This window comes from Chaetodon auriga, chromosome 2 (assembly GCF_051107435.1).
Source record: "Chaetodon auriga isolate fChaAug3 chromosome 2, fChaAug3.hap1, whole genome shotgun sequence".
In the NCBI taxonomy this organism is placed as follows: Eukaryota; Metazoa; Chordata; class Actinopteri; order Chaetodontiformes; family Chaetodontidae; genus Chaetodon; species Chaetodon auriga.
The window spans coordinates 9,929,861-9,955,748 of record NC_135075.1 but is presented as its reverse complement, the minus strand read 5'-3'; the positions used below and the strand labels follow the sequence as shown (position 1 = coordinate 9,955,748).

Here is a 25,888-nt window from a genome sequence, read left to right as displayed (position 1 = left end):
CCTGACCCAGAGAAAGTGGCTGGGATGGAAAATTTCCCACAACCTCAAACTTTATCATAGCTCAAGCAGTTTCTTGGAATGGTCAACTACATTCCCAAATTCATCCCAGACCTCGCTACAGCAGGACAACCCGTCTACAGACTGCTGTAGTTGCTGAGGATGAAGCCTGTGGAGTCCTGCACAGTAGACCATCTTGCAGAGACTGAAGTCAGCTTTAACATGTGTGCCTGCACTGTATGTCTACCAGCCGCCAGACCCACTGTGGTGTCAGATGACATTAGCAGTTATGGGCTTGGTGTGAGATGAGGAGGTATGTGTAGGTTATCCCTCCAAAAGATAAGGACGTCCTCCTGGGACTCTTCAACAGTGAAGTAACTGCAGGTAACACCGTACTTTATCAGCCTCAATTACATCTGGGGTGTCTTCCCACTCCATGAATGTTAAGACTGAATGACTGGCTGTCATCACAAAGTCAAAGTCAAACCATTCCAAACACACATCTAACATGTTTATAAAATGTTTTGGTTTTAAATCAGCTTACCTTTGTGGCCTATGATTCACTTTAATCATTGCAAGGATGATTCAGGATGTGTACCCTCCAGATCCTCCTCCATGGGGACGCTTGATGCACTCATCTCCCCATTAGTGTTACATATGGTATCCCAAAATTAATTAGCATTTAGACCAACATCTCATTTCATTAAAAAATAAAATTGCGTTAATATGACTACAGGTTGAAGCTGACCTTGATTAGTTTACTCAGATTGGAGGCCTGCAGGGTTGAGATGGAGTCTTCTTTCACTCTTTGTGCTTTGGCTTGGACTGCCAACCTTTCATTTGGGGGGAGCATTATCAATGTCGTGAAATATGGAGAGAGGACAGTGGCAATTTTATGAGGAAGGTGATCGTAAACGTCTCGTTGAAGAACACTCCTGCGTGGTTGCAGATGTGGCTCACAATGTCTTTTCAGCCAATGGTGCAACAACAGGACTGTGTTGATTGTTGGGTAGCATCCATATCTTTTGATGCATCTTTAAAAGGGGGACAGGAACTCTGCAGTTGTGTTAAGAACCTCCACCTGGATGCCCTCCATGCACTGCCCTTTGTCCAGGATCTTCCTATGATGCTTGGCATACGAGCTCAGCATTGCTGCCTTGCTGTTCCATCTAGTTTTGCTTTCTTGTACAGCATGTGGAAGGCTGAGTGTGCTAACAGACTTCTACAAGTATGTTGCACCCGACCAGGTTTTTGCACTTAGCTAGTTGGTCAATCACCTCCCACATGAAGTCTGCCGTATTGATCACGTGCACTGCACACAGTAAATAGAGCAGCTTTGATATTGAGACCCTCATCACTTACAAACAACTTCTGCTGTGCCTTCAGCTGATAGGCCCGTCAACAGCTGTCACCTCTAAAACTTACTTGATGATTTGTTTGTGGCGGTTAATTGTGGCATCAAACTCTGAAGTGGAAATCACTCGACTCATCAGATTCCAGTCTTCTGTGACGGACATGTCAGCACTGTATATGATCTGATTTTCTTTCTCTTGCTCTGTCACAGATGGTCCACCTCAGAGGGATAACAGAGCGCATAGCCACTGTATCATAATGTGTACCAACGTTGGTGCACAGGACAAGCTGCCCAAATTTGATCCCACACCTTACTAATTTTAGTTCTTTCACAGTTAAGACATGAAAACGTGTTGCTAGGGAGCCAAAACAGAGTCAGCACTGAGCAAAGCCTTCATAATGTTGCCACGATCTGGTTTGTTTGGTTTTGTTATTTCCTGTTTTATGTTGAAAGGTTTCCTCATGCGTCATCTTTTGATTTACTTCCTTTGTTTTCCTGCGCTTGTGATTCTTGATTTGTTGTCACCTGTGCCTCATTTATCTTCCTCCCAGTGTGTTTAAGTCTGTGTGTTTCTCTTAATTTTGGCCTGTTCGTCCCTTTACGTCTTGTGTCAAGCGTTTCTACCTTGAGTCTTTTTCCAATGATTCTGTGATTTTTGGACTTCTGTTTCCTTGGTTTGGATTTTGTTTGCTACATTGGACTTTGTGGTTTTGATCCTCACCTGCCTGTAAGTCTTCGTTTGTTATTGATCATTTCAATTTATTGAACTGCACCGGCTCTGCCTCTTGTTCTGCGTTTAGGTTCAATCCCTTGTTTGTCTGTGACACATTTCTGATAAATGTAGTGACAGGAAAGGGTGATTATATTTAATTTAAATCACTCAACATGTGTTAACCAGCTCACTTCATGAACATGTCACCTCTGCCCCAAAGATCAAGATGGATGGAAAATGAAACATTGTTATACTGTAACTTCAATACAGTTCACAGTGCTGAGACATCATGGAAGTGAGAGTGCACAGGCATAGATTTGTAAGGACAGAATTAGATTTGTGCACGAGTAAGGACAGACTCATGAGCCTAACAGATGGTTTAAGCATGCAAGAGTGATTGTGTAACTACATTTGAGCCAGTAACAGGGATTCTCATGGTAATGATCAAAGCTGCTTGTGCTCACTTTTGGCAGTCTGAATCCCCTGAAGGCATAGATGTAGTTTTTTTCTCCTCTTTTTCTGCTTTTAAGAATAATTTCAATAAATTTCTTAGAACATTATTAAAAAAACATTATGAATGAGGTTCATTGTCACTGAATAAAATGCTGCCCTCAGAATATGATATGGGGTGGTTTGGTTTACTTTGATCTGATCTGACTCCATGAGTGATTTAAATAAATGTGGCTACATGTAGAATGAGAGCATTTTCAGAGTAGGTGTGGCACAAATTTGACATACTGGTACGGATAAACAAGGTGACTATAAGCAGATTAGATGGATTTCCACAATGATTTAAATTGTAAGTGAAATGGTAAGACATGTAGGCATAAAATATGTAGATCTCATGTTGTCTGAAATAGTCATGGTTGCCAATCACTACTTACAAAGAACAATCTATTCAAAATCTGACTTTTTTCCCTTTTTCTTATGAAAAGACATGCACCTGATGTTCAGATGAGGGTGTGTGCTGCTGCAGCTTTCTTGTCAAAAATGGCTGGTGTGCAACCTTTTGTGACCTCGTGTTCAGAAGCTGCCAAAACAACTGGAGAAAATTAAGACTCAGAAAGAGATGAATCCAGAATCTGTACTTGCTCACTCTCACATGTTGACTTGCAGACTGTCAGAATTAGTTTTGTGCTCTCTGAAGTCCTTTGCTGTCAATATACTTTCAAAAAAAATCATCTCTGAAGAGTGATATGCCCTCCTCTGCAAAACTGAAGTAAGAGGGGGTGGAATGATGAGACCTATATCCAGTGTTTGACTACAAGGCATTGATTACTGATTGATTGTCTGGAGTAAGTGAGGGGTTTGAGGAGTGAGTAGTATAGCAGTCTACCAGAACCACTGCGCAGCTTGGATCACTCTCAGCCACAAACACTCCTTCATGCAGGCTGACCCAGCCCTCTGGGCAGCTGTGTGCACAGCTGGAGTTGGAAAGGAGAATTATACAGCGATATAAAGAAACTGCCCCTATGGATTGTAGAGTCATAAAAACTGCAGCAAAAATTTATACAGTAGAAAAAAGCAATCAAAAACAAATACTCTGTAGTTTTGTGAAACAGATATAAATGTAATGAGCACATCAGGGGTGCTACATGTAACCATCTTTGCTGAACACCTGCTGTGTTTTAAGACACACCGCAAAGTGAATTGTAGAGGTGGCACAATTGCAGAGAAAGTCAATAGAAAGGTGCAACAAGATGCAAATTTGTGTGTGAATTAACATAAAGATACCAGCTGTCACCTGAACACTGTCACCACCCATCTAACTGGGTAGTCTCAACCCATCCAACCTGGTGTAACTTCACTTCAGCATGGTGGATAAACACTGTGAAAAGGAGCTTTTGTTCTAAGAAACTGCTTTACTACTTTTCTTAGATTGAGACTGTACATTTCTGCACTGAAACAGAAAATTAAGTACAGTGATAAAGTGAAATTTCCCGTAATTTCAATTAAGGAAAGTACTAGGAAATCATTCCTGCCACTAGTCATCACACTACACAACAGTAACTTGAACAGTTAATCTACCAACCTCACAAACACCAATATTAGTGTTACATTTTATTTGCACTACTGCAATATTGCACGATATGTTTTATTGTTAACATTTATTTCTAATCTACAAATTGCACATTTATTTTCTGATATATAGTTTATAGCTCTGGCTCAGTCTCTCTCTCTCTCTCTCAAGAACTGCTGTTAACACTTGTTTATATACTTGGTGCCACTGTATTTTTGCTATTTTATTATAATATTCTATAATACATATTATATAACTATATATTTAGTTATACTTTGTTATATTTTTAACAATAGTTATTTTTCTATGTTTATATACCTAGTTATATTTTTTAGAACATTCTTTTCCTCTTAGTTTTATTCTCATCCTTACTCTTTTCATTGTATGTGTTCTATGTTTGTGTATGTTTAACCTGCTGCTGCAACAAAAGAATTTCCCAGATTGGGATCAATAAAGCAAAAGTCTGAGTCTTAAGAAACTGAGCAGATTGAAACAGCTGTTTAGTCCAGAAGGGCTCTCAAACATTAAAATGTTTTGAAAGTGAAAATTTCTCACATCAAATCTCCACCTAAAATACTAGTTTTGGTATTTTCTGTCTAAAATTTTAAGGTCAAAATACTCTTCAACAACAAGGACAAGTCTTTCCTGTTGGTCTGCTCTTACACCCACCAGAGTGATGTAAGGAATGTCAGACAGTGTGTTTAACCTACATATACTGTAGTTTGGTGCAAGGAACAGAAGTGTCAAAGTCACAACAGAATAATATTTCATCGGCGGTAAGTCTTATTTGATTTCATTAAGTAAAAGCACAGTATTGTTTGCAGGAAACTGTACAGGATTTCAAAGTACTAACTGTCCTTTCACAGTATTAAATTTTGACTGCATAGTACAAAGTGCTCCTTCCACCAGCTGAGCAGTCTCTGTGACATTCACCTCGAATGATTTCAAGAGGGAGGTTAGGGTTGCAAAATTGCATCTTCTGTGAATCCAAACCTACAAAAAGTATTTTAATGCTGCTGGTCTGAGTAAACTACACCTGGTAGTCCTGGTAAACCATGCAGATACTCTGAAAAAAATTGGTGGCCCTCTGTCTTGACACTGCCAAAAATGATTTGGGACCATAGCAAGAGAACCAGGTTTCAGCACTGTCATCAATGACCATCTGGAGGGACTGGAGAACCAGACCACAGAGGTGAAGAGAGTCACTTCTGTGATGATGCAGGGCAGGAGAAATCACAAATTCTGCAGGGTAAAGCCTTGGATCTCCAGCTACAGGTAATGGGATATCACAGTGATGGTGTCCGGGATAAGGTGTCCATCACGCTGGGGAATACAGTGCCACAGACTACTGAGGTCAACTGTGGAGGGCTATGTTTTCAAAAACTGAGTTTCTCAAATCACGAGTTGCTGGTAAAACTGGGAAAAATGTGTCAGCAGATAAGGTCAGACAGACAAAGCCAGGAGGTCTTCCCCTTCTCCAGAAGAAAAACTGGTGTACCATGGTCCAGTGCTCAAATATACTGGGTTTCCAAAAGGGAACTGGGGACTGAGGGCCTAGCTCCACCATCCAGGAGCATGGTCTGGTAAGGGAAGTCCAGAGATACAGAAGCCGCGGATGCAAGAGCCCCAAGTACTAGCAGGGAGACGACACCTGGGCACCTCAGGGTGAGGCAGGCATTGGACAGGTATCTCTCTCTTTGGTGCAAAGTGCTTTTACCTGGTTTGCCAGAACACTGAGGCTAGTTTAGTTGAGTTAATTCTAACAACAGAAATACTAACTTCTGGACACAGGATGTGTCCTACTTCACTGAAAAGTCCACTCTCATTCTCAGCGTATGTGCACTGGAGGTTTCCAGTTTCAGCACCAGACTTGTGAAGCTGCATGTTGTACATATTCATAAACTCGCATTCAAAGCACAGAGAAACTTCCCCCCTGCAGCTGATGAATGTGAACATCCTATTAGTGTCTGATCATACATCATTCTGCACAGTGAAGGTCAAATTTGTGACTTACCTTTAATATATCCATCTGTTTAGTGGTGTGTGATTTGCATACATTTGTCTTAACACTCCTGTAAGGTCATTTTAGCTTCAGAACTCCTCACCGGTGTCATTGCATACATTTTGATCCAAGTTTGAATGCATGTTTTCTGTTTTGTTTGTGTGTTTCCACTTTTGTCTAACAATTTACACACAGAAAATTTGGAGACTGACAACTGACAGCAGCAGAGAAAGTGACAGATACTAAAGTCTGATAGCGGCAATGTGATTGGCTCACAGAGGTCATGACCAGCCCTGAAAAACAGTCAACATCAGCTTCTTTCTATGAGCAAAGGGGTATGAAATGGATAAAAAAAGAGGAAGTATTAGATGGTGAGGGTGGATGAACGATGTGAGACAATTAAAAGATGAGACAAATTTTTACCAAACAATTTATGAGCTGACTTAAATCTTACTTCAAAATGGAAAAGAAACTCTGACAAATGACAAATACTAAAAGTCAAATCACAGAACACCAAAACACCAGATGGAGTCAATAAAAGAGGTTACGAAATAAAGAAAAAATCAGTGTATGAGCTTGCGAAATACTGTATTTCTTCCTATGTGGAATACTAAATTCTTGTCACAGTCACACAGTTTCTATGGAGTGGCTCATCTCAGTTCTTAAGTGAGAGATTATCTAAATGTCAGGTGACACAAAATCCCATTCTTACTTATTCTAGGGAGCTATGGTCCAAAATCCACCAAATGTACAAGATGTGATGCATCCACATACTGAAAGCATTGGCATTCAGCAGCATACAGACTGGAGGTGTGTGTGTGTATTTATGTCCTTTGGAGATTTAATCTGTCAATTCAGTCTTAAAGGTGACAAAAAATGTGGAAATGGCTACAAATGAGAAATTGTGTAACCTCTACATTACAGACAACCACACTGTGGAATATTTGGATATGCTGCACAGCTGCAGTTTTTTGACAAATAATTGTATAAGAAATGACTCATCTCATGTGAAACTGTCATGGCAGAGACATCAGAGAAGAGAGGGGACACATGAGAAATGGCTGAGTATGTCGGGAGACTGTGGATAAATATGTAAAGGAAGAAAAAGAGTTTATGCAATGAAAGATATTACATAGATATTATCATAATCCAGTAAGACAGAATGAAGCTGATGAAGGATGATTTGTGGTGGAAGTGCAGGATTTTCAGTTATTATGGTCAGAATGAATACAGCCTGCAGATGTAATGTGAGGCATTGGAAAACAGCTAAAACTCCACATAGAAAAGACTGAGTAAATCCAGATCTTCTGACTCAATGCTCAGTCGGTTAAAAGGTTGTTTGGAGGATGGAACGTCCTCCTGAGGCCTTTTTTTGGACCTACTAAAGATCAGTGAAGTGCCTATTTGGGCTTCACGTATAGCCAAACATTTCCAGTGTTTCATGGTGGACTGAATCTCTCACTTCTGTATGTTCTTCTTCTTATTATTCATTTTACTTTGTTTCATACATCATTTCTTGTCCCTGAAATTCTATGAAGGCTTCCTTGTTGCCATGTGCTGTAAAAAACAATGAATTCTGTTCCATTATAAGGCGAAATACATGAGTGGGTTCAAAAACATGACAGTGCAGTTAGCAGTATGCTCTGTACTACACATCGGAATCAGTACAGGGAATGACCCATGCAAATTATTGATAATGAACAGATTGTGCAGCATGTAAACAAGATGCTATGTGTACCAGCTGCTTTGTAAACACTGACTACGAGTTACTTTGCTTAGCATGACTGACAGAATGTTGACTTTGACATCCTTGTAAACTGTTCAATGGCTATAAAACCTAGTTGCCGAAAAAAATGATTTCACATATTTAATGTGTTGTTTCTATTGTGATATAGTATGTCTGTAAATAAGTGTCAACAAGCAGCAGCATTACAGCAACATCTGTCAGACAAACAACATAATGGCCTCAGGTGCTTCTTCTGCTTCATAACATGAGGCGGCACAGAGCAGTCAAATGGAGAGCTGCCAGAACACACATGTGGGAGTCCAAGGCCTTCAGTGTGAACATACCGATATACTGAGGATATTTGCAAAATATAACAATGTATATTTGGAAAAAGAAACAATAACACACAATAGGCTATAGATATGTGACAATGTCATCATGTGAAGAATAAATGTAACTGAACAGCTTAAAGATAAAACTGTTGTGTTTTCAAAATGACACAGCCACTTTTTGTTTTATGTATTTTGTCCAAACAGCAGGTGGCAGTAATGAGCGTCAACACTGGGGAGGGAGCCTTTGAAACACGCCGATCAAATTGTCAAACAAGCATGGCGGAGAAAGAGGCGAATGATGGCAGTGACGCTAGCGGGTCGACGAATAATGGTGACTATTCAGCAGGTACTGAGTCACTGAAATCACCTGAAGGTGAAAGCTCGGAGAGCCCTGCGTCTCACTATGCTCAGGACCTCAAAAGCGTCCTGGTCACCAGCGTGTTAAACCTGGAGAAGCTCGACGTAGACCTGTACAGGTAACGCTTGGACTTTGATACTTTGACTTCGCATTTGGCAACAGCGCAGAACTTCTTGCAGCGTTCAAGTGCTTTCGGAGATATGACAATCACTGGTTTCGCAAATCGCGCTCACGTCATCGTTAAAGTCGCCATCACGACTGGGAAACGGAGATATTTTTAAGGAGCTAAGTTAAAGATGACTTAACAGTACGTAAGTGCTCAAGCAGGACATGTCTTCACACAGAGGCTGCTGGTCGAGGGGAGAGAAAAGTCACGAAACGCATCACAGATTTGTAGTTCCTGCAGCACACTGGACAGTGCCACTGTGCTATCTGTTAAAACTAAAGAAAAGTATTGTCATCATCAACGAAGTATTGTTTACTTTCACTCACTAAAAACGTATAATATGGAGATATTCCCCACCCATCCCAGTACGGTTGAACTGGTTGAGCACATCCTCTTCTTGTTCTGTATGTTTGTTTTTGACAGAATCCTCAGGGCTCAATGTTTTCTGAGACAGTGGAGCCACTGAGCTGGTTAGCTCCAACTATTTTGGTTTAACAGTCGGTGCATGTAATTATACAGATTAATAGAAGAAAAGAAGCAAATTGTTGCTCTTACACCGTGTCACATTTAAAATACATTTCTCCTATGCAGTGTACCAAACTCTGAGGTAAGATAGATAAACTTTATTAATCTCTACTAGGGAAATTCACAAGCAGCTCATAAGTCAAAAGTGGAGGAAGAGACTGATAAATTTATTTATTTATTTATGTTATCTGTGAGTTTATTTTATTGTGAGTTTATTTTATCTAGATGTGTTTCATCTTATTCTATTTTATCTTATTTTATTATCTTTTCTTTTTCACACGGGGGTTGCAACAAAAATTTCATTGACATGGCTATGCTCAATGACAATAAAAGCAATCTTGAATCTTGAATCTCTTGAATCTTAAATAGATCTGATAAACTCAGATATGACCATGATGGATACTGGCACAGACAGATTGCACATGTCATTGTAATACACACATGGTGTGTAGGACTTTACTAAAAATATTGTCCTGTAAATTCAAGTGCAAAATTTTATAATTATACACTGAATTGAATACTTAAATTGTTTTCTTTTCTTTTTATCATGTTTTGTACTTCTATTTAACTACATTTCAGAGGGAAATTATTCTTATTTTTTTAACTGTTTATGTAGCTGCTATAGTTTCTGTTTGATTTTCCAAAATGACAGCAGCCTGTCACTGAAGCTGCTCCTCTGCCTGGAGATGACGCTGTGCAGCGGATGCAGTTTATGAAGCTTATATTGTTCAATTTTTGCTTATATTGTTCAGTTTTTGCACTCATATGTACACACACGGATGAAACCATATTAGAAACTCCCGTCGCTATGATGTCTCATTATACACAGCCTCAAAAAAGAAGACAGCACCTCTGTGGTGAAGAAAAACTCAACATTATTCATTTCACAAAGGTTGGGTTGATTATATGGCTACTACATTTGATCACAATGAATTTGGGCATCGGGGTACCCAATAAACTCATTACTCAGTGTAAATATAAAAGATCACCCATTCAGTCAAAGCTGCATAAGCATCATCTATTGAGACTGCATTGCATATGTTTCAATTGTTTCTCCTTTTTTCCCTAGAGGGACGCACCACTGGGTGCCCCGCACCCGCCGTTTGTTTGGGGGTCAAATAGTCGGGCAGGCCCTCGTAGCAGCAGCCAAATCTGTCAGCGATAACCTCTATGCCCATTCTCTCCACTGCTACTTTGTACGAGCAGGTAAGATATTGCATGAGTTTAAAGGTCCGAGATGGTGCAACTGAAATATTCAACAGTGAAGAGCCTGCCACAATCAATGCTGTGATCAGAAGCAGTGATCTGATGTGGCCACAGTCAGTCCCAGTGAATGTAGTCTTGTGGGTGTTTTTCAGGGGATCCCAAGATTCCAGTGTTGTATCAGGTGGAACGCACACGAGATGGTCGCAGTTTCGCAGTGCGCTCTGTCAAGGCCATCCAGCACGGACAGCCTATATTTATCTGCCAAATGTCCTTCCACATGCAACAGGAGAGCCCTCTGCAGCACCACTTCACCATGCCGGTGGTCCCTCAGCCTGAAGACCTCCTCACTGTAGAGGAGCTCATTCACCTTTATCTCAGGTAAAGCTGCTACCATTAGTCAACTGATCAATCAGTCACAGCTACAGCAAACATGTGGACTCGCGCTGTAAATCCAGTTTTCCACGAATGACCATGAAGTACTTTGCAGATGGGTGTGCTCAGCCATGATCTGTATTTCCTCCTATCGTTTCACAGTAAACCAGACCTAGCAGAGAGTGCAAAACAAGGCCTGCACAAACTGCTGGCTAATGAGGTCCCCATTGAGATAAAGCCGATCAACCCACCGCACTTTTACAGACTTGGTGCAGCTGAGCCCAAGAAGCTGTTCTGGGTGCGAGCGCGAGGATATATTGGTAAAACGCATCAAAAACATTATGTAACATGAGAATAGGTGAAAATGGAAATATAAGCAAAATCTAATGTATAATACAATCAGAGCAGTATGTGTTTATGCATTTTATGTGCGTGTGTCTGCAGGTGAAGGCAACATGAAGCTGCATTGCTGCGTCGCTGCTTATGTGTCAGACTTTTCCTTCCTGGACACAGCGCTGCTGCCTTATCCCAACTACAGGGCCAAGTTCATGGCCTCCCTAGACCACGCCATGTGGTTCCACAGCACTTTCCGCAGTGACGAGTGGATGCTGTATGAGTGCGAGAGCCCGTGGGCAGGTCAGCATGTTGTGCACTTCCTGTCTGCCTGTTCTTTATGTACAAGTAGCCTGTCAGAGAAATCTTGAGCTGGTCAACTCGAGACTGAAGAAGGTTCAGAGGACCTTGATGTTTTACGTGAGAGTGGAGGTAACAGTACAGGAGGATCACTCTGTGTCTTGCTTCCCCAACTCTGGTCCGCGTCCTCACCCTTCCTCACCTTTAACCCTTTACAGGACCTATGAGGTTGGCTTTGTGTCCAAGTAAGATTTTTAATTTACTTCCTGACACGCCTGACACTGAGCGCTGAGTCTGCAGTTTACACAGACAAATGCAGAACATTGCAGCAGAACACACATGTTGGTTAATCTCGCCCGTATATCGAAGCAAACCTCCTTCACTGTTTATCCAAACACTTGTCCTGTGTTAATAATTGTGCTGCTTGCTGTGTTGCAAACAGCTGTTTCATTCCTTCCCCTGAGAGTGGCTGGAACTTGGATTTGGTACGACACCCTAAGTAGTGCTGAAATGTAGGTTCAGAGTGGGGGGAGACAGTGGAAACAAAAGCAGAAAGTGTGACTGTGGCTGCACCTGAAGTTACGGGTCGTTCAGGTCCTGTAGGAGAAAAGGCTTCATATATAATGAAAGGCAGCTCCACAGTGTTTTGGTTGTTGTTTTGTCCAGCCGCAGATTCTTTCACAGTGCTGCTGTACTCTGCTCGATTTGATGCATTTCAATGTGATTTCACCATCTGTGTTTTTAACCACACATACAGTTCAATGATTTGCTCAACGGGAACCTTAAGAATGTAAGATTCAGGAAGCTTGTGTGTTTTGTGTGTCATATTTACTATCAGAATATTTATGTAGAAATACATTTTTTCAGTTGTTAGTGTGGATCCATTAAACAACAGGTTCAAACTTTGAAACATATTTTTGATCCTTGACCTGTATTTGCTTAATAATGGCCGATCACTGTGTATTTCTGAATATTCTTCTTTCTAACATGTGCTTTGTGTTGTGTCCCATAGGGGGCAGCAGAGGGCTGGTTCAAGGCCGACTGTGGAGAAGAGATGGGGTGCTGGCTGCCTCCTGCTCCCAGGAGGGTGTCATGAGAGTGATACCTGTCACAAAGCCCAGCAGACTATAAGCACATTCCTCACATTTTTCTTTTAATTATTTGTAGTTATCATCATATACATTTTATTTTTGACACATGCCATTGTTAATATGATAACAAATTCAGGATTGTCTTATAAAGGACATGCAAAAATCTATTTTATTTCCAGTAAATAATGAATGAAATTGTTCCAATAGGGCTGAATTTGAGGGCCTCTAGGCTCTCCTTGCTCAGTGACAGGCGCTTCTGGTTGAAGTGTAACAACGATCTCTCTGCTCGGGCATTTCATGAACTGTATTTGAGGAGTTCATGGATTATTTTACATTTCTTAAAACCACAGCCACTGCACACACAGTGTCTGGCTGGTGAGCTTGCACTTTACAAAAGATGAGGAAATAATGTGAATAATTCATAGCAGAGTGTGCACAGTGAAGTACACTGACGTCAACAAACAGGGACTAGCAACTTCACTCAGTCCTGGTTTGAATTGCTTTTGATTTTTCAGTTTCTCTGTAATTTACAGTACATTGATTATTTCTGCATTGCCATTTTTTTTCCACACTGCCACTTGCAGATTTCAAATCTGAATGTGAGGACTGTACTGAACTGACACGACTGCAGCAAGTCATTGTTTAAGGCTGGCCTAAGGTGAGGAAGTCATCCCCAAGTGATGTTTTTAGAAGAATCAGAGGGACAATCCCCTTTATTGGTCACACAGATACATGCATCATGCCCAACACGCCATGCACTGGTGAAATTTAACTTCCACCTTTAACCCATCCTGGTCGTCCTTCCTCCGTGGCAGACCAGGAGCGGTGGGCAGCCATCCAACCGGCGCCCGGGGACCCAGTTCCTTGTGTCACCATTGGTCAGGTGGTGATCTTCTTGCATGTTTTTAGTGGGGGTATATTTTTATGGAGGATACCCCAAGTGAACACGGGGAGAACATGCAAACTCCACACAGAAAGGCCTTTTTTCCTCAAGCAGCAGGCACTGAAGGCATGGTGGAGGACACACCCCCGGTGCCCGCAGCGAGAATCGAGACCTTCTTGCTGTGAGGCGACAGTGTTGCCACCATGCCACCGTGCCACCATGTACAGCCAAATCTCTTGGTGCAACATTAACTTGCTGTTGAGTCGCCACTGAAGTACACTCAGCTCATGAAGTCTGTCAGTCATGTGGAAAAAGAGACTGTTCCTGCCCCAGTTCAGCCTGTTGAGTTTCCAGGGGCCCTTTCCAGCATGTGGCTGTTGACACTGTGGGTCCATTTGAACATGGGGACTATGACTGCAGAATTGCCATCACCCACATTGACTATTTCAGCAAATGGTGCGAAGTAGCCTTCGATGGCAACTGCAGCTACAGTCATGAAACTTCCTGGCCTCCATCTTTGCCATTACTTCTGCCTTTGCTAAGTTCCTGAGAGACTGGGACAGGAAGCACATCAGAATGTTTGTGCACACAAGCCTTCGACGTGGTGATGGGAGAGAGACAGTACACTGACACTTGAGACCGTGGGTAGCAGAGAGACTGATGTAAGACAGGAGAGGAGAAGAGGGACAAGTAGAGTGCGAGTGGGAGAGTCGAGAAAAACCAAAAGAAGAAGCCACGTACATGACTGGTGTGAGCTGTTGCTGAGAGTTCAGCAAAGTCGATGACATGTTCGTTTGTCTGCTTTGATAACTCATCAACACAACAAATGCATGTAGAATGTGACTATAGGAATATATATATACACACACACACACACACACACACATACACACACACACACGTATATGTGTGTGTGTATATATAACACAGCATAAAACTACTGCAATTTGACTCTTGTCCATCTTTTAATGTGATCAAACACCTTCAGTTAGATTAATCCGGCTCACTCATAACATGACCAACCAATAATGTGACCATAGGACTATATACACATATATACACACATTCAGAATAAAACTGCTGCAGTCTGACTGCTGTCATTCTTCTTCACTGTGATGCTTCTTCATCTTTCAATCTTTGTCATTTGAAGTTCTTTGCTGTAGTTTCCCCAAAATAATTCAGGGCTTCTGTGCTTCTCAAACATCTTTCCTTTCAGCACCCACATACTCTTGTCCAAAGGTCAGATGTGGTTAGAGTGGAGCAGGTGGGTATTCAGTGTTCACTTAAAGTCTGGCAAGTTGAAGGAAAAGCCACCTGGAACCCAAAGTTTATCTTCTAGCATGTAGCATTGAGTCTTTGTCAAAGGAAAACGGTGTAAAGAGTTCCCTACCAGACAGAGCACAGGGTGGAGAAGATGCATGACTGATACTAGGACACAGTTTGTTCCCTGCCTGCCTTTTGTTTCTGCTTTGTCTTTGACACACACTGACATTAGGAGCCTCATAAAGTCCCGTATTTTTCACCACAGTGGTGTCACATTGTGAGGCATGATCAGGAATATACATAGACATGAAAAACCACATGAAAGCAGTTTTCTCAGCAGCCAATCAAACACATGCTCATTCTGAAGTAGCATTTTACTGTTGGCTGAGGTCGTTTTAGTCTACATCATATAGGGCTGCAACTAATGATTATGTCCCTTATGGATGCATATTTTGATTATTTTCTGATAATCAATTAATGTTTGGTTTGTAAAAGTACTGAAAAAAGTGTCTCAAAAGTACCCAGAACCCTAAGTGACAGCAGCACAATATTTGTTTTGTCCAAAACATGTTTTGATATTTTAAAAATGTTTAAAATAAATAGCAAATAAACTAAAATTATGAAAAGGCAGTAAATCCTCACATTTAAGAAACATGAAATGTTGGCATTTTTCTTTAAAAATGATTTAAATCAGCTCAACATATTAACAGTTAATGTTTCTGTCAATTGACTTATTGATTGATGGACTAATCGTTTCACTTCTACTTAGATATACTGCGGTGCATCATATTTGAGAATCTTCCTAAAATTAATTAAATGGATATAAGTAAAATACAAATACCTCAAAGTTGTATTTAAGTACCGTTCTTGAGTTAATTATCTTAGTTAAGTGTGAGAGGGTTAACTCTATTTTGCACCCTCCAAAATGTGTTCAATTTGAATGTGTGTTTTCATACAGCACACCATGCTGGAAGCGATGAAATAAAATCCTGCTGGTGTCAGTGGTTGAAGAAGTACTCAGAGGTACTTGTTCCACAAAAACAATTCCAATCTGACTGACGGAATATTAAATATGACATTATGAGGTTAATACTGATGTATCAGTAAACATTATTTCGGGTAAACAGTATTTAAGTGCTGTAGCTGGTGGAGGTGGATCGTGTTTTAACTGCTTTATGCAGTTCAGTTCAGGGTCACAAGACAAATCTGAGGGGTCCTGAGATGAATCATGTGAGAGGAAAGAAGAAAAAACAAATTTCTGATATTTGACATTTGTTTTCATTTTCAGACTTCTTTTAATTTTGTCAGTACATCGTTCACTTGTTACTTGCAGATTTTTTTGTTCTGCTGCGTATTTTGCATCTGTCGAAGTTTCCGTAGTGTAGTGGTTATCACGTTCGCCTAACACGCGAAAGGTCCCCGGTTCGAAACCGGGCGGAAACATCTTCTTTGACCTCAAATGTTACAGAGGTGATATAACTCACCAATTAAGAGCCTAACAGACGGACTGATGTACTGTAGCTTAGACCGCTACAACTTGACGCAATAGTGGTAAAAGCAGTATTGTCATTTGAACAGTGACCGTGCGTCGTCTTCTTCTGAGCTACTTTTTCGTTCTCAGTGGATAAATAACAGCAGAAGAACAAGAAAAGACTCCCCGTCGGGGAATCGAACCCCGGTCTTCCGCGTGACAGGCGGAGATACTGTCCACTATACTAACGAGGAAAGCCTATAGGGACAAATGGCCATCCAATCAGAACGCTGGAGCTGTTCCAGCAGACAGGGAAGTCACAGTGAAACATTTTTCTTTATGTTAAGCTGACGTGAAGCTCCCACTTGAGATTCTGCGTGGCGATGATGATGATGATGCTCAGGTGAGAGAAGGACTCACAGTGTCTACTGGGACGTCAAAAACAGGGTGGTGGGGCTGTGCTCTTTCTGAAATTCACAGCCATCTCCAATGTCTTCAGAGCTTTGAGCTCCAACCTGTTCTGTTCCAGGTCTCGCAGTCGGTGTGACTGATGCTTCAACTGCTTTCACCTCTGACACTTAACTGCTTTCAGTTGTCACATGCCAAATGACCTTTCAACTGCCCTCATCTCTCACTCTTCAAGTGACAATACTGCTTTCAACACATACATGTAAACATGTCACATGTATTCATCTCTTTCTCTTCAACTGACATTTCACTTCCTTTCTATGCTTACAATAAGACTTACTGACACAGTATTACTGACGACAACAACAACAACAACAACAACAACAACAACAATGTTTACACATCAAAAAGCATGTTTACCTTGGGGAACTGAGTGGGTGGTCATTAAATATAGATTTTCTTTGGGCAGCAATATTTCTCTGTTCTCTCAGCAGCTGACATGGGAGGAAGAGGTTTCTTATATGCGTAGTCAGTCCAAATAGGAGGATGTAAAAGTACAAACTAACACAGTTTAACAATTTGATGTGGCCACAGTCAGTCCCAGTGAATGTAGTGTTGTGGGTGTTTTTCAGTGGATCCCAAGATTCCAGTGTTGTATCAGGTGGAATACATACAAGATGGTTGCAGTTTCGCAGTGCGCTCTGTCAAGACCATCCAGCACAGACAGCCTATATTTATCTGCCAAATGTCCTGAAACATGCAACAGGAGAGCTACCTGCAGCACCACGTCACCAGGGTGTCATGAGAGTGACACCCGTCACAAAGCCCAGCAGACTATAAGCACATGCCTCACATTTTTCTTTTTCTTTCAATTATTTGTCGTTATCATCATATACATTTTATTTTTTACACATGCCATTGTTAGGGATTGTTCAGGATTGGAAAATCAATTTTATTTCCAGGAAATAATGAATGAAATTGTTGCAATAGAGCTGAATTTGAGGGTTAATACTGATGTATCAGTAAACATTATTTCGGGTAAACAGTATTTAACAGCTGAAGCTGGTGGAAGTGGAGCGTGTTTTAACTGCTTTATGCAGTTCAGTTCAGGGTCACAAGACAAATCTGAGGGGTCTTGATATGATTCATGTGAGAGGAAAGAAGAAAAAACAAAGTTCTGATGCACGTTCTGTACATTTGTTTTTATATTCAGACTTTTCTTAATTTTTATAGCGATCATTTCTGCTCTGCAGATTTTTTTTGCTGCATATTCTGCACTGTTTGAAGTTTCCGTAGTGTAGTGGTTATCACGTTCGCCTCACACGCGAAAGGTCCCCGGTTCGAAACCGGGCGGAAACATCTTCTTTGACCCAATGTTACAGTCGTGATATAAATCCACCAATTAAGAGCTTAACAGACGCACAGCTACTACTGTAGCTTAGACCGCTGCAACCTGTTTGCACCTGACGCAATGGTAGTGTAACCCCTTTTCTTTTTATTTACGTTGATGGACTGAAGGAATCACGTGGCGACTTTTTGGTCAGGTTCACAGCATTTACTCCTCCACACACAACTGTCAAACAAACACAGAAATGTGGTTGGTGGTGGCAACATACAGCATAGCTCCAGCTCCGTCATTAAGATCATCAGCAAGCAAAGGGGCGAGCTGACGATCTCGGATCTCTATAATTACCACCACCGCCACATGAGGGCGCTGTTTTTAACCAAATAAACAGAGTCAAGGGTATAGGATATTTGTATCTACTACTTCCATTTCCTTAACAATTAAAATAACAAAATAACTTAATAGAAAATTAAAGGAACAGTGAGTGAACATATTAATGAATTTTGGCGAACTTCAATAATCTATAATAACCCTGTTACAGTAGTAAAAGCAGTATTGTCATTTGAACAGTGACCGTACATCGTTGTGTTTTCTTCAGCTACTTTTCTTTCTTAGTGAATTAATAGCAGCAGCAGAAGAGGAAAAGGACTCCCCGTCGGGGAATCGAACCCCGGTCTTCCGCGTGACAGGTGGAGATACTGTCCACTATACTAACGAGGAAAGCCTGTAGGGACAAATGGCCATCCAATCAGAACGCTGGAGCTGTTAAAGTTCTTTGCTGGAGTTTCCCCAAAATAATTCAGGGCTTCTGTGCTTCTCAAACATCTTTCCTTTCAGCACCCACATACTCTTGTCCAAAGGTCAGATGTGGTTAGAGTGGAGCAGGTGGGTATTCAGTGTTCACTTAAAGTCTGGCAAGTTGAAGGAAAAACCACCTGGAACCCAAAGTTTATCTTCTAGCATGTAGCATTGAGTCTTTGTCAAAGGAAAACGTTGTAAAGTGTTCCCTACCAGACAGAGCACAGGGTGGAGAAGATGCATGACTGATACTAGGACACTGTTTGTTCCCCGCCTGCCTTTTGTTTCTGCTTTGTCTTTGACGCACACTGACATTAGGAGCCTCATAAAGTCCCGTATTTTTCACCACAGTGGGGCATACAAGATGGTTGCAGTTTCACAGTGCGCTCTGTCAAGACCATCCAGCACAGACAGCCTATATTTATCTGCCAAATGTCCTTAAACATGCAACAGGAGAGCTACCTGCAGCACCACGTCACCAGGGTGTCATGAGAGTGACACCTGTCACAAAGCCCAGCAGACTATAAGCACATGCCTCACATTTTTCTTTTTCTTTCAATTATTTGTCGTTATCATCATATACATTTTATTTTTTACACATGCCATTGTTAGGGATTGTTCAGGATTGGAATATCAACTTTATTTCCAGGAAATAATGAACGAAATTGGTGCAATAGAGCTGAATTTGAGGGTTAATACTGATGTATCAGTAAACATTATTTCGGCTAAACAGTATTTAACAGCTGAAGCTGGTGGAAGTGGATCGTGTTTTAACTGCTTTATGCAGTTCAGTTCAGTTCAGGGTCACAAGACAAATCTGAGGGGTCTTGATATGATTCATGTGAGAGGAAAGAAGAAAAAACAAAGTTCTGATGCAACGTTCTGTACATTTGTTTTTATATTCAGACTTTTCTTAATTTTTACAGCGATCATTTCTGCTCTGCAGATTTTTTTTTGCTGCATATTCTGCACTGTTTGAAGTTTCCGTAGTGTAGTGGTTATCACGTTCGCCTAACACGCGAAAGGTCCTCGGTTCGAAACCGGGCGGAAACATCTTCTTTGACCTCAGATATTACAGTGGTGATATAACTCAGAAATTAAGAGCCGAACAGACGGACTGATGTACTGTAGCTTAGACCGCTGCTGCTTGACGCTATAGTGGTAAAAGCAGTATTGTCATTTGAACAGTGACCGTGCGTCGTCTTCTTTTGAGCTACTTTTTCGTTCTCAGTGGATAAATAACAGCAGAAGAACAAGAAAAGACTCCCCGTCGGGGAATCGAACCCCGGTCTTCCGCGTGACAGGCGGAGATACTGTCCACTATACTAACGAGGAAAGCCTATAGGGACAAATGGCCATCCAATCAGAACGCTGGAGCTGTTCCAGCAGACAGGGAAGTCACAGTGAAACATTTTTCTTTATGTTAAGCTGACGTGAAGCTCCCACTTGAGATTCTGCGTGGCGATGATGATGATGATGCTCAGGTGAGAGAAGGACTCACAGTGTCTACTGGGACGTCAAAAACAGGGTGGTGGGGCTGTGCTCTTTCTGAAATTCACAGCCATCTCCAATGTCTTCAGAGCTTTGAGCTCCAACCTGCTCTGTTCCAGGTCTCGCAGTCGGTGTAACTGATGCTTCAACTGCTTTCACCTCTGACACTTAACTGCTTTCAGTTGTCACATGCCAAATGACCTTTCAACTGCCCTCATCTCTCACTCTTCAAGTGACAATACTGCTTTCAACACGTACATGTAAACATGTCACATGCATTAATCTCTTGCTCTTCAACTGACATTTCAGTTCCTTTCGATGCTTACAATAAGACTTACTGACACAGTATTACTGACAACAACAACAACAAAAATGTTTACAGATCAAAAAGCATGTTTACCTTGGGGAACTGAGTGGGTGGTCATTAAATATAGATTTCTTTTGAGCAGCGTTATTTCTCTGTTTGTTTTCATGCCATTGAATGAAATTGAAATTGAATGAATGAAACTGTTGCAATAGAGCTGAATTTGAGGGCCTGTAGGCTCTCCTTGCTCAGTGACAGGTGCTGCTGGTTGAAGTGTAACAACCATCTCTCTGCTCGGGCATTTCATGAACTGTATTTGAGGAGTTCATGGATTATTTTACATTTCTTAAAACCACAGCCGCTGCACACACAGTGTCTGGCTGGTGAGCTTGCACTTTACAAAACACTAGGAAATAATGTGAATAATTCATAGCAGAGTGTGCACAGTGAAGTACACTGACGTCAACAGACAGGGACTAGCAACTTCACTCAGTCCTGGTTTGAATTGCTTTCTATTTTTCTGTTTCTCTGTAATTTACAGTACATTGATTATTTCTGCATTGCCAGTTTTCTTTGTTTCACACAGCCATTTGCAGATTTCAAAGCTGAATGTGAGGACTGTACTGAACTGACACGACTGCAGCAAGTCATTGTTTAAGGCTGGCCTAAGGTGAGGAAGTCATCCCCAAGTGATGCACAGCCAAATCTCTTGGTGCAACATTAACTTGCTGTTGAGTTGCCACTGAAGTACACTCAGCCTGTCAGTCTCAAGTGCGGGAGAGTCAAGAAAAACTAAAAGAAGCCACGTACATGACTGGTGTGAGCTGTTGCTGAGAGTTTAGCAAAGTCGATTACATGTTCGTTTGTCTGCTTTGATAACTCACCAATAGATGTAGAATTTACCTCACTTTGCTCCTTAACTAATGATTATGTCCCTTATGGATGCATATTTTAATTATTTTCTGATAATTGATGTTTGGTTTGTAAAAGTACTGAAAAAAGTGTCACAAAAGTACCCAGAACCCAAAGTGACAGCAGCACAATGTTTGTTTTGTCCAAAACATGTTTTGATATTTTAAAAATGTTTAAAAAATAGCAAATAAACTAAAATTATGAAAAGAAAAGGCAGTAAATCCTCACATTTAAGAAACATGAAATGTTTGGCATTTTTCTTTAAAAATGATTTAAAAACAGCTCAACATATTAACATTTAATATTTATGCCAACTGACTTATTGATCGACAGACTAATTGTAATACAGCACACCATGCTGGACGTGATGAAATAAAAACCTGTTGGTGTCAGTGGTGGAAGAAGTACTCAGAAGTACTTGTTCCACAAAAACAATTCCAATCTGACTGATGGAATATTAAATATGACATTATGAGGTTAATATTGATGTATCAGTAAACATTATTTCGGGTAAACAGTTTTTATGTGCTGTAGCTGGTGGAGGTGGAGCGTGTTTTAACTGCTTTATGCAGTTCAGTTCAGGGTCACAAGACAAATCTGAGGGGTCCTGAGATGACTCATGTGAGAGGAAAGAAGAAAAAACAGTTCCGATACAACATTCTTTCTCCCTTTCGAAGTTTCTGTAGTGTAGTGGTTATCACGTTCGCCTCACACGCGAAAGGTCCCCGGTTCGAAACCGGGCGGAAACATCTTCTTTGACCCAATGTTACAGTCGTGATATAAATCCACCAATTAAGAGCCTAACAGACGCACTGACGTACTGTAGCTTAGACCGCTGCAACCTGTTTGCGCCTGACGCAATGGTGGTAAAAGCAGTATTGTCATTTGAACAGTGAGCGTGCGTCGTGTTTTCTTCAGCTACTTTTCTTTCTTAGTGAATTAATAGCAGCAGCAGAAGAAGAAAAGACTCCCCGTCGGGGAATCGAACCCCGGTCTTCCGCGTGACAGGCGGAGATACTGTCCACTATACTAACGAGGAAAGCCTATAGGGACAACTGGCCATCCAATCAGGACGCTGGAGCTGTTCCGGTATACAGCTACACACAGGGAAGTGCTGTGCCCTTTTGGAATTCACAGCCATCTCCAATGTCTTCAGCGCTTGGAGCTCCAACCTGTTCTGTTCCAGGTCTCGCAGTTGGTGTGACTGACAACTTCAGCTGCACTTTACAAAACACTAGGAAACAATGTGAATAATTTTTAGAGGAGTGAGCACAATGAAGTACACTGACATCAACAGACAGGGACTAGCAACTTCACTCAGTCATGGTTTGAATTGCTTTTTATTTTTCTGTTTCTCTGTAATTTACAGTACATTGATTATTTCTGCATTGCCAGTTTTCTTTTAACACACTTGCAGATTTCAAGGCTGAATGTGAGGACTGTACTGAACTGACATGACTGCAGCAAGTCATTGTTTAAGGCTGGCCTAAGGTGAGGAAGTCATCCCCAAGTGATGCACAGCCAAATCTCTTGGTGCAACATTAACTTGCTGTTGAGTCGCCACTGAAGTACACTCAGCTCATGAAGTCTGTCAGTCATGTGGCAAAAGAGACAATTCAGCCTGTTGAGTTTCCAGGGGCCCTTTCCAGCATGTGGCTGTTGACATTGTGGGTCCATTTGAACATGGGGACTATGACTGCAGAGTTGCCATCACCCACATTGACTATTTCAGCAAATGGTCAGAAGTAGCCAGGAAAAATCACATGAAAGATGACTTTTTTTTAGCAGCCAATCAAACACATCCTCATTCTGAAGTAGCATTTTACTGTTGGCTGAGGTCGTTTTAGTCTACATCTTATAGGGCTGCAACTAATGATTATGTCCCTTATGGATGCATATTTTGATTATTTTTTGATAATTGATGTTTGGTTTGTAAACGTACTGAAAAAGTGTTACAATTACCCAGAACCCAAAGTGACAGCAGCACAATGTTTGTTTTGTCCAAAAAATATTTTGATAGTTTAAAAAGATTAAAAAAAAAAAAATGCAATTAAATAAACTAAAATTATGAAAAGGCAGTAAATCTTCACATTTAAGAAACATGAAATGTTTGGCTTTTTTCTTCAAAAATGATTTAAATCAGCTCAACATATTAACAGTTAATGTTTCTGTCAATTGACTCATTGATTGATGGACTAATCGTTTCACTTCTACTTAGATATACTGCGGTTCATCATATTTGAGAATCTTCCTAAAATTAATGAAATGGATATAATTAAGTAAAATACAAATACCTCAAAGTTGTACTTAAGTACGGTACTTGAGTAAATTAAGTGTGAGAGGGTAAACTCTATTTTGCACCCTCCAAAATGTGTTCAGTTTGAATGTGTGTTTTCATACAGCACACCATGCTGGAAGTGATGAAATAAAATCCTGCTGGTGTCAGTGGTTGAAGAAGTACTCAGAGGTACTTGTTCCACAAAAACAATTCCAATCTGACTGATGGAATATTAAATATGACATTATGAGGTTAATACTGATGTATCAGTAAACATTATTTCGGGTAAACAGTATTTAAGTGCTGTAGCTGGTGGAGGTGGAGCGTGTTTTAACTGCTTCATGCAGTTCAGTTCAGTTCAGTTCAGGGTCACAAGACAAACCTGAGGGGTCCTGAGATGAATCATGTGAGAGGAAAGAAGAAAAAACAAATTTCTGATATTTGACATTTGTTTTCATTTTCAGACTTCTTTTAATTTTGTCAGTACATCGTTCACTTGTGACTTGCAGATTTTTTTTCTCTGTTGCGTATTTTGCATCTGTCGAAGTTTCCGTAGTGTAGTGGTTATCACGTTCGCCTCACACGCGAAAGGTCCCCGGTTCGAAACCGGGCGGAAACATCTTTGACCTCAAATGTTACAAAGGTGATATAACTCACCAATTAAGAGCCTAACAGACGCATTGATATATTGTAGTGTAGACCGCTGCAACTTGTTTGCACTTGCCGCAATGGTGGTAAAAGCAGTATTGTTATTTGAACAGTGACCGTGCGTCGTCTTTTTCTGAGCTACTTTTTCGTTCGCAGTGGATAAATAACAGAAGAAGAAGAACAGACTCCCCGTCGGGGAATCGAACCCCGGTCTTCCGCGTGACAGGCGGAGATACTGTCCACTATACTAACGAGGAAAGCCTATAGGGACAAATGGCCATCCAATCAGAACTCTGGAGCTGTTCCAGCAGACAGGGAAGTCACAGTGAAACATTTTTCTTGATGTTCAGCTGACGTGAAGCTCCCACTTGAGATTCTGCGTGGCGATGATGATGCTCAGGTGAGAGAAGGACTCACAGTGTGGACGTCAAAAACAGGGTGGTGGGGCTATGATCTTTCTGAAATTCACAGCCATCTCCAATGTCTTCAGAGCTTTGAGCTCCAACCTGTTCTGTTCCAGGTCTCGCAGTCGGTGTAACTGATGCTTCAATTGCTTTCACCTTTGACACTTAACTGCTTTCAGTTGTCACATGCCAAATGACCTTTCAACTGCCCTCATCTCTCACTCTTCAAGTAACAATACTGCTTTCAACACATACATGTAAACATGTCACATGTACTAATCTCTTTCTCTTCAACTGACATTTCAGTTCCTTTCAATGCTTACAAACAGACTTACTGACACAGTATTCCTTTGAGCGCCTTGTACTCTCACACCTCAGAGACATCACTGACCCTCTCCTGGACCCCCTGCAGTTTGCCTACAGAGCCAACAGGTCTGTAGACGATGCAGTCAACTTGGCCCTCCACTTCATCCTCCAGCACCTGGACTCCGCAGGAACCTACGCTAGGATCCTGTTTGTGGATTTCAGCTCTGCCTTCAACATCATCATCCCAACTCTGCTTCAGGAGAAGCTCTCCCAGCTGAGCGTGCCTGACTCCACCTGCAGGTGGATTACAGACTTCCTGTCTGACACGAAACAGTGCGTGAAGCTGGGGAAACACGTCTCCGACGCTAAGACCATCAGCACCGGATCCCCCCAGGGCTGTGTTCTTTCTCCTCTGCTCTTCTCCCTGTACACGAACAGCTGCACCTCCAGTCACCAGTCTGTGAAGCTCCTGAAGTTTGCGGACGACACCATTTTGTCACATTAATATAAATACAACTCTATGTGTTACATTAACGCTCAACTTGGACTTCTTTCTGAAAAACAGACTGTGTTTCCGGAAAATAGCAAACAACAAAAAGCAGACTTGTGTATATATATTTAAATTGTTATATTTTGTGCTCTTATTTTAGTAGATGTGTCATGCACCAATTTCACCACAACAAATTCCTCGTATGTGTAAAAGCGTACTTGGCAATAAAGCTTTTTCTGATTCTGATTCTGAACAACAACAAAAATGTTTACACATCAAAAAGCATGTTTACCTTGGGGAACTGAGTGGGAGGCCATTAAATATAGATTTCCTTTGGGCAGCAATATTTCTCTTGTTTGTTTTCATGCCATTTCAGTCCAGCAGCTGACATGG

General features: G+C 41.2%; 1 protein-coding gene and 10 non-coding genes across 13 annotated transcripts; 6 read left to right on the top strand and 5 right to left on the bottom strand.

The window, feature by feature from the left end:
• Positions 1 to 8,409: 8,409 nt before the first annotated feature.
• acot8 (acyl-CoA thioesterase 8) lies at positions 8,410 to 14,483 on the top strand. Of its 3 annotated transcripts, none has more exons than XR_013077734.1 (7): positions 8,410 to 8,619; positions 10,262 to 10,398; positions 10,551 to 10,776; positions 10,933 to 11,090; positions 11,215 to 11,406; positions 12,416 to 13,176; positions 13,605 to 14,483. XR_013077734.1 is itself a non-coding variant. In XM_076741691.1 (7 exons), exons 1-6 carry the CDS (start codon positions 8,420 to 8,422, stop codon positions 12,532 to 12,534), a joined length of 1,032 nt encoding a protein of 343 aa, XP_076597806.1. In that variant the 5' UTR covers positions 8,410 to 8,419; the 3' UTR covers positions 12,535 to 12,569; positions 12,646 to 14,483. The 3 variants fall into 3 exon arrangements, 2 of the variants coding, with proteins under 2 accessions (XP_076597806.1, XP_076597795.1); XM_076741691.1 differs by having other exon boundaries at positions 12,416 to 12,569; positions 12,646 to 14,483; XM_076741680.1 differs by having other exon boundaries at positions 12,416 to 14,483.
• A 1,527-nt stretch (positions 14,484 to 16,010) lies between these two features.
• trnav-aac (transfer RNA valine (anticodon AAC)) lies at positions 16,011 to 16,083 on the top strand. Its single transcript has one exon. It is a non-coding gene; the product is annotated as a tRNA-Val (tRNA).
• A 210-nt stretch (positions 16,084 to 16,293) lies between these two features.
• Positions 16,294 to 16,365, bottom strand: trnad-guc (transfer RNA aspartic acid (anticodon GUC)). Its single transcript has one exon. It is a non-coding gene; the product is annotated as a tRNA-Asp (tRNA).
• Positions 16,366 to 17,805: 1,440 nt separating this feature from the next.
• trnav-cac (transfer RNA valine (anticodon CAC)) lies at positions 17,806 to 17,878 on the top strand. Its single transcript has one exon. It is a non-coding gene; the product is annotated as a tRNA-Val (tRNA).
• A 634-nt stretch (positions 17,879 to 18,512) lies between these two features.
• trnad-guc (transfer RNA aspartic acid (anticodon GUC)) lies at positions 18,513 to 18,584 on the bottom strand. Its single transcript has one exon. It is a non-coding gene; the product is annotated as a tRNA-Asp (tRNA).
• A 1,058-nt stretch (positions 18,585 to 19,642) lies between these two features.
• Positions 19,643 to 19,715, top strand: trnav-aac (transfer RNA valine (anticodon AAC)). Its single transcript has one exon. It is a non-coding gene; the product is annotated as a tRNA-Val (tRNA).
• A 210-nt stretch (positions 19,716 to 19,925) lies between these two features.
• On the bottom strand, positions 19,926 to 19,997 carry trnad-guc (transfer RNA aspartic acid (anticodon GUC)). The gene has a single exon. It is a non-coding gene; the product is annotated as a tRNA-Asp (tRNA).
• A 2,048-nt stretch (positions 19,998 to 22,045) lies between these two features.
• On the top strand, positions 22,046 to 22,118 carry trnav-cac (transfer RNA valine (anticodon CAC)). The gene has a single exon. It is a non-coding gene; the product is annotated as a tRNA-Val (tRNA).
• A 218-nt stretch (positions 22,119 to 22,336) lies between these two features.
• Positions 22,337 to 22,408, bottom strand: trnad-guc (transfer RNA aspartic acid (anticodon GUC)). The gene has a single exon. It is a non-coding gene; the product is annotated as a tRNA-Asp (tRNA).
• Positions 22,409 to 24,193: 1,785 nt separating this feature from the next.
• On the top strand, positions 24,194 to 24,266 carry trnav-cac (transfer RNA valine (anticodon CAC)). The gene has a single exon. It is a non-coding gene; the product is annotated as a tRNA-Val (tRNA).
• Positions 24,267 to 24,480: 214 nt separating this feature from the next.
• On the bottom strand, positions 24,481 to 24,552 carry trnad-guc (transfer RNA aspartic acid (anticodon GUC)). The gene has a single exon. It is a non-coding gene; the product is annotated as a tRNA-Asp (tRNA).
• Positions 24,553 to 25,888: the final 1,336 nt, after the last annotated feature.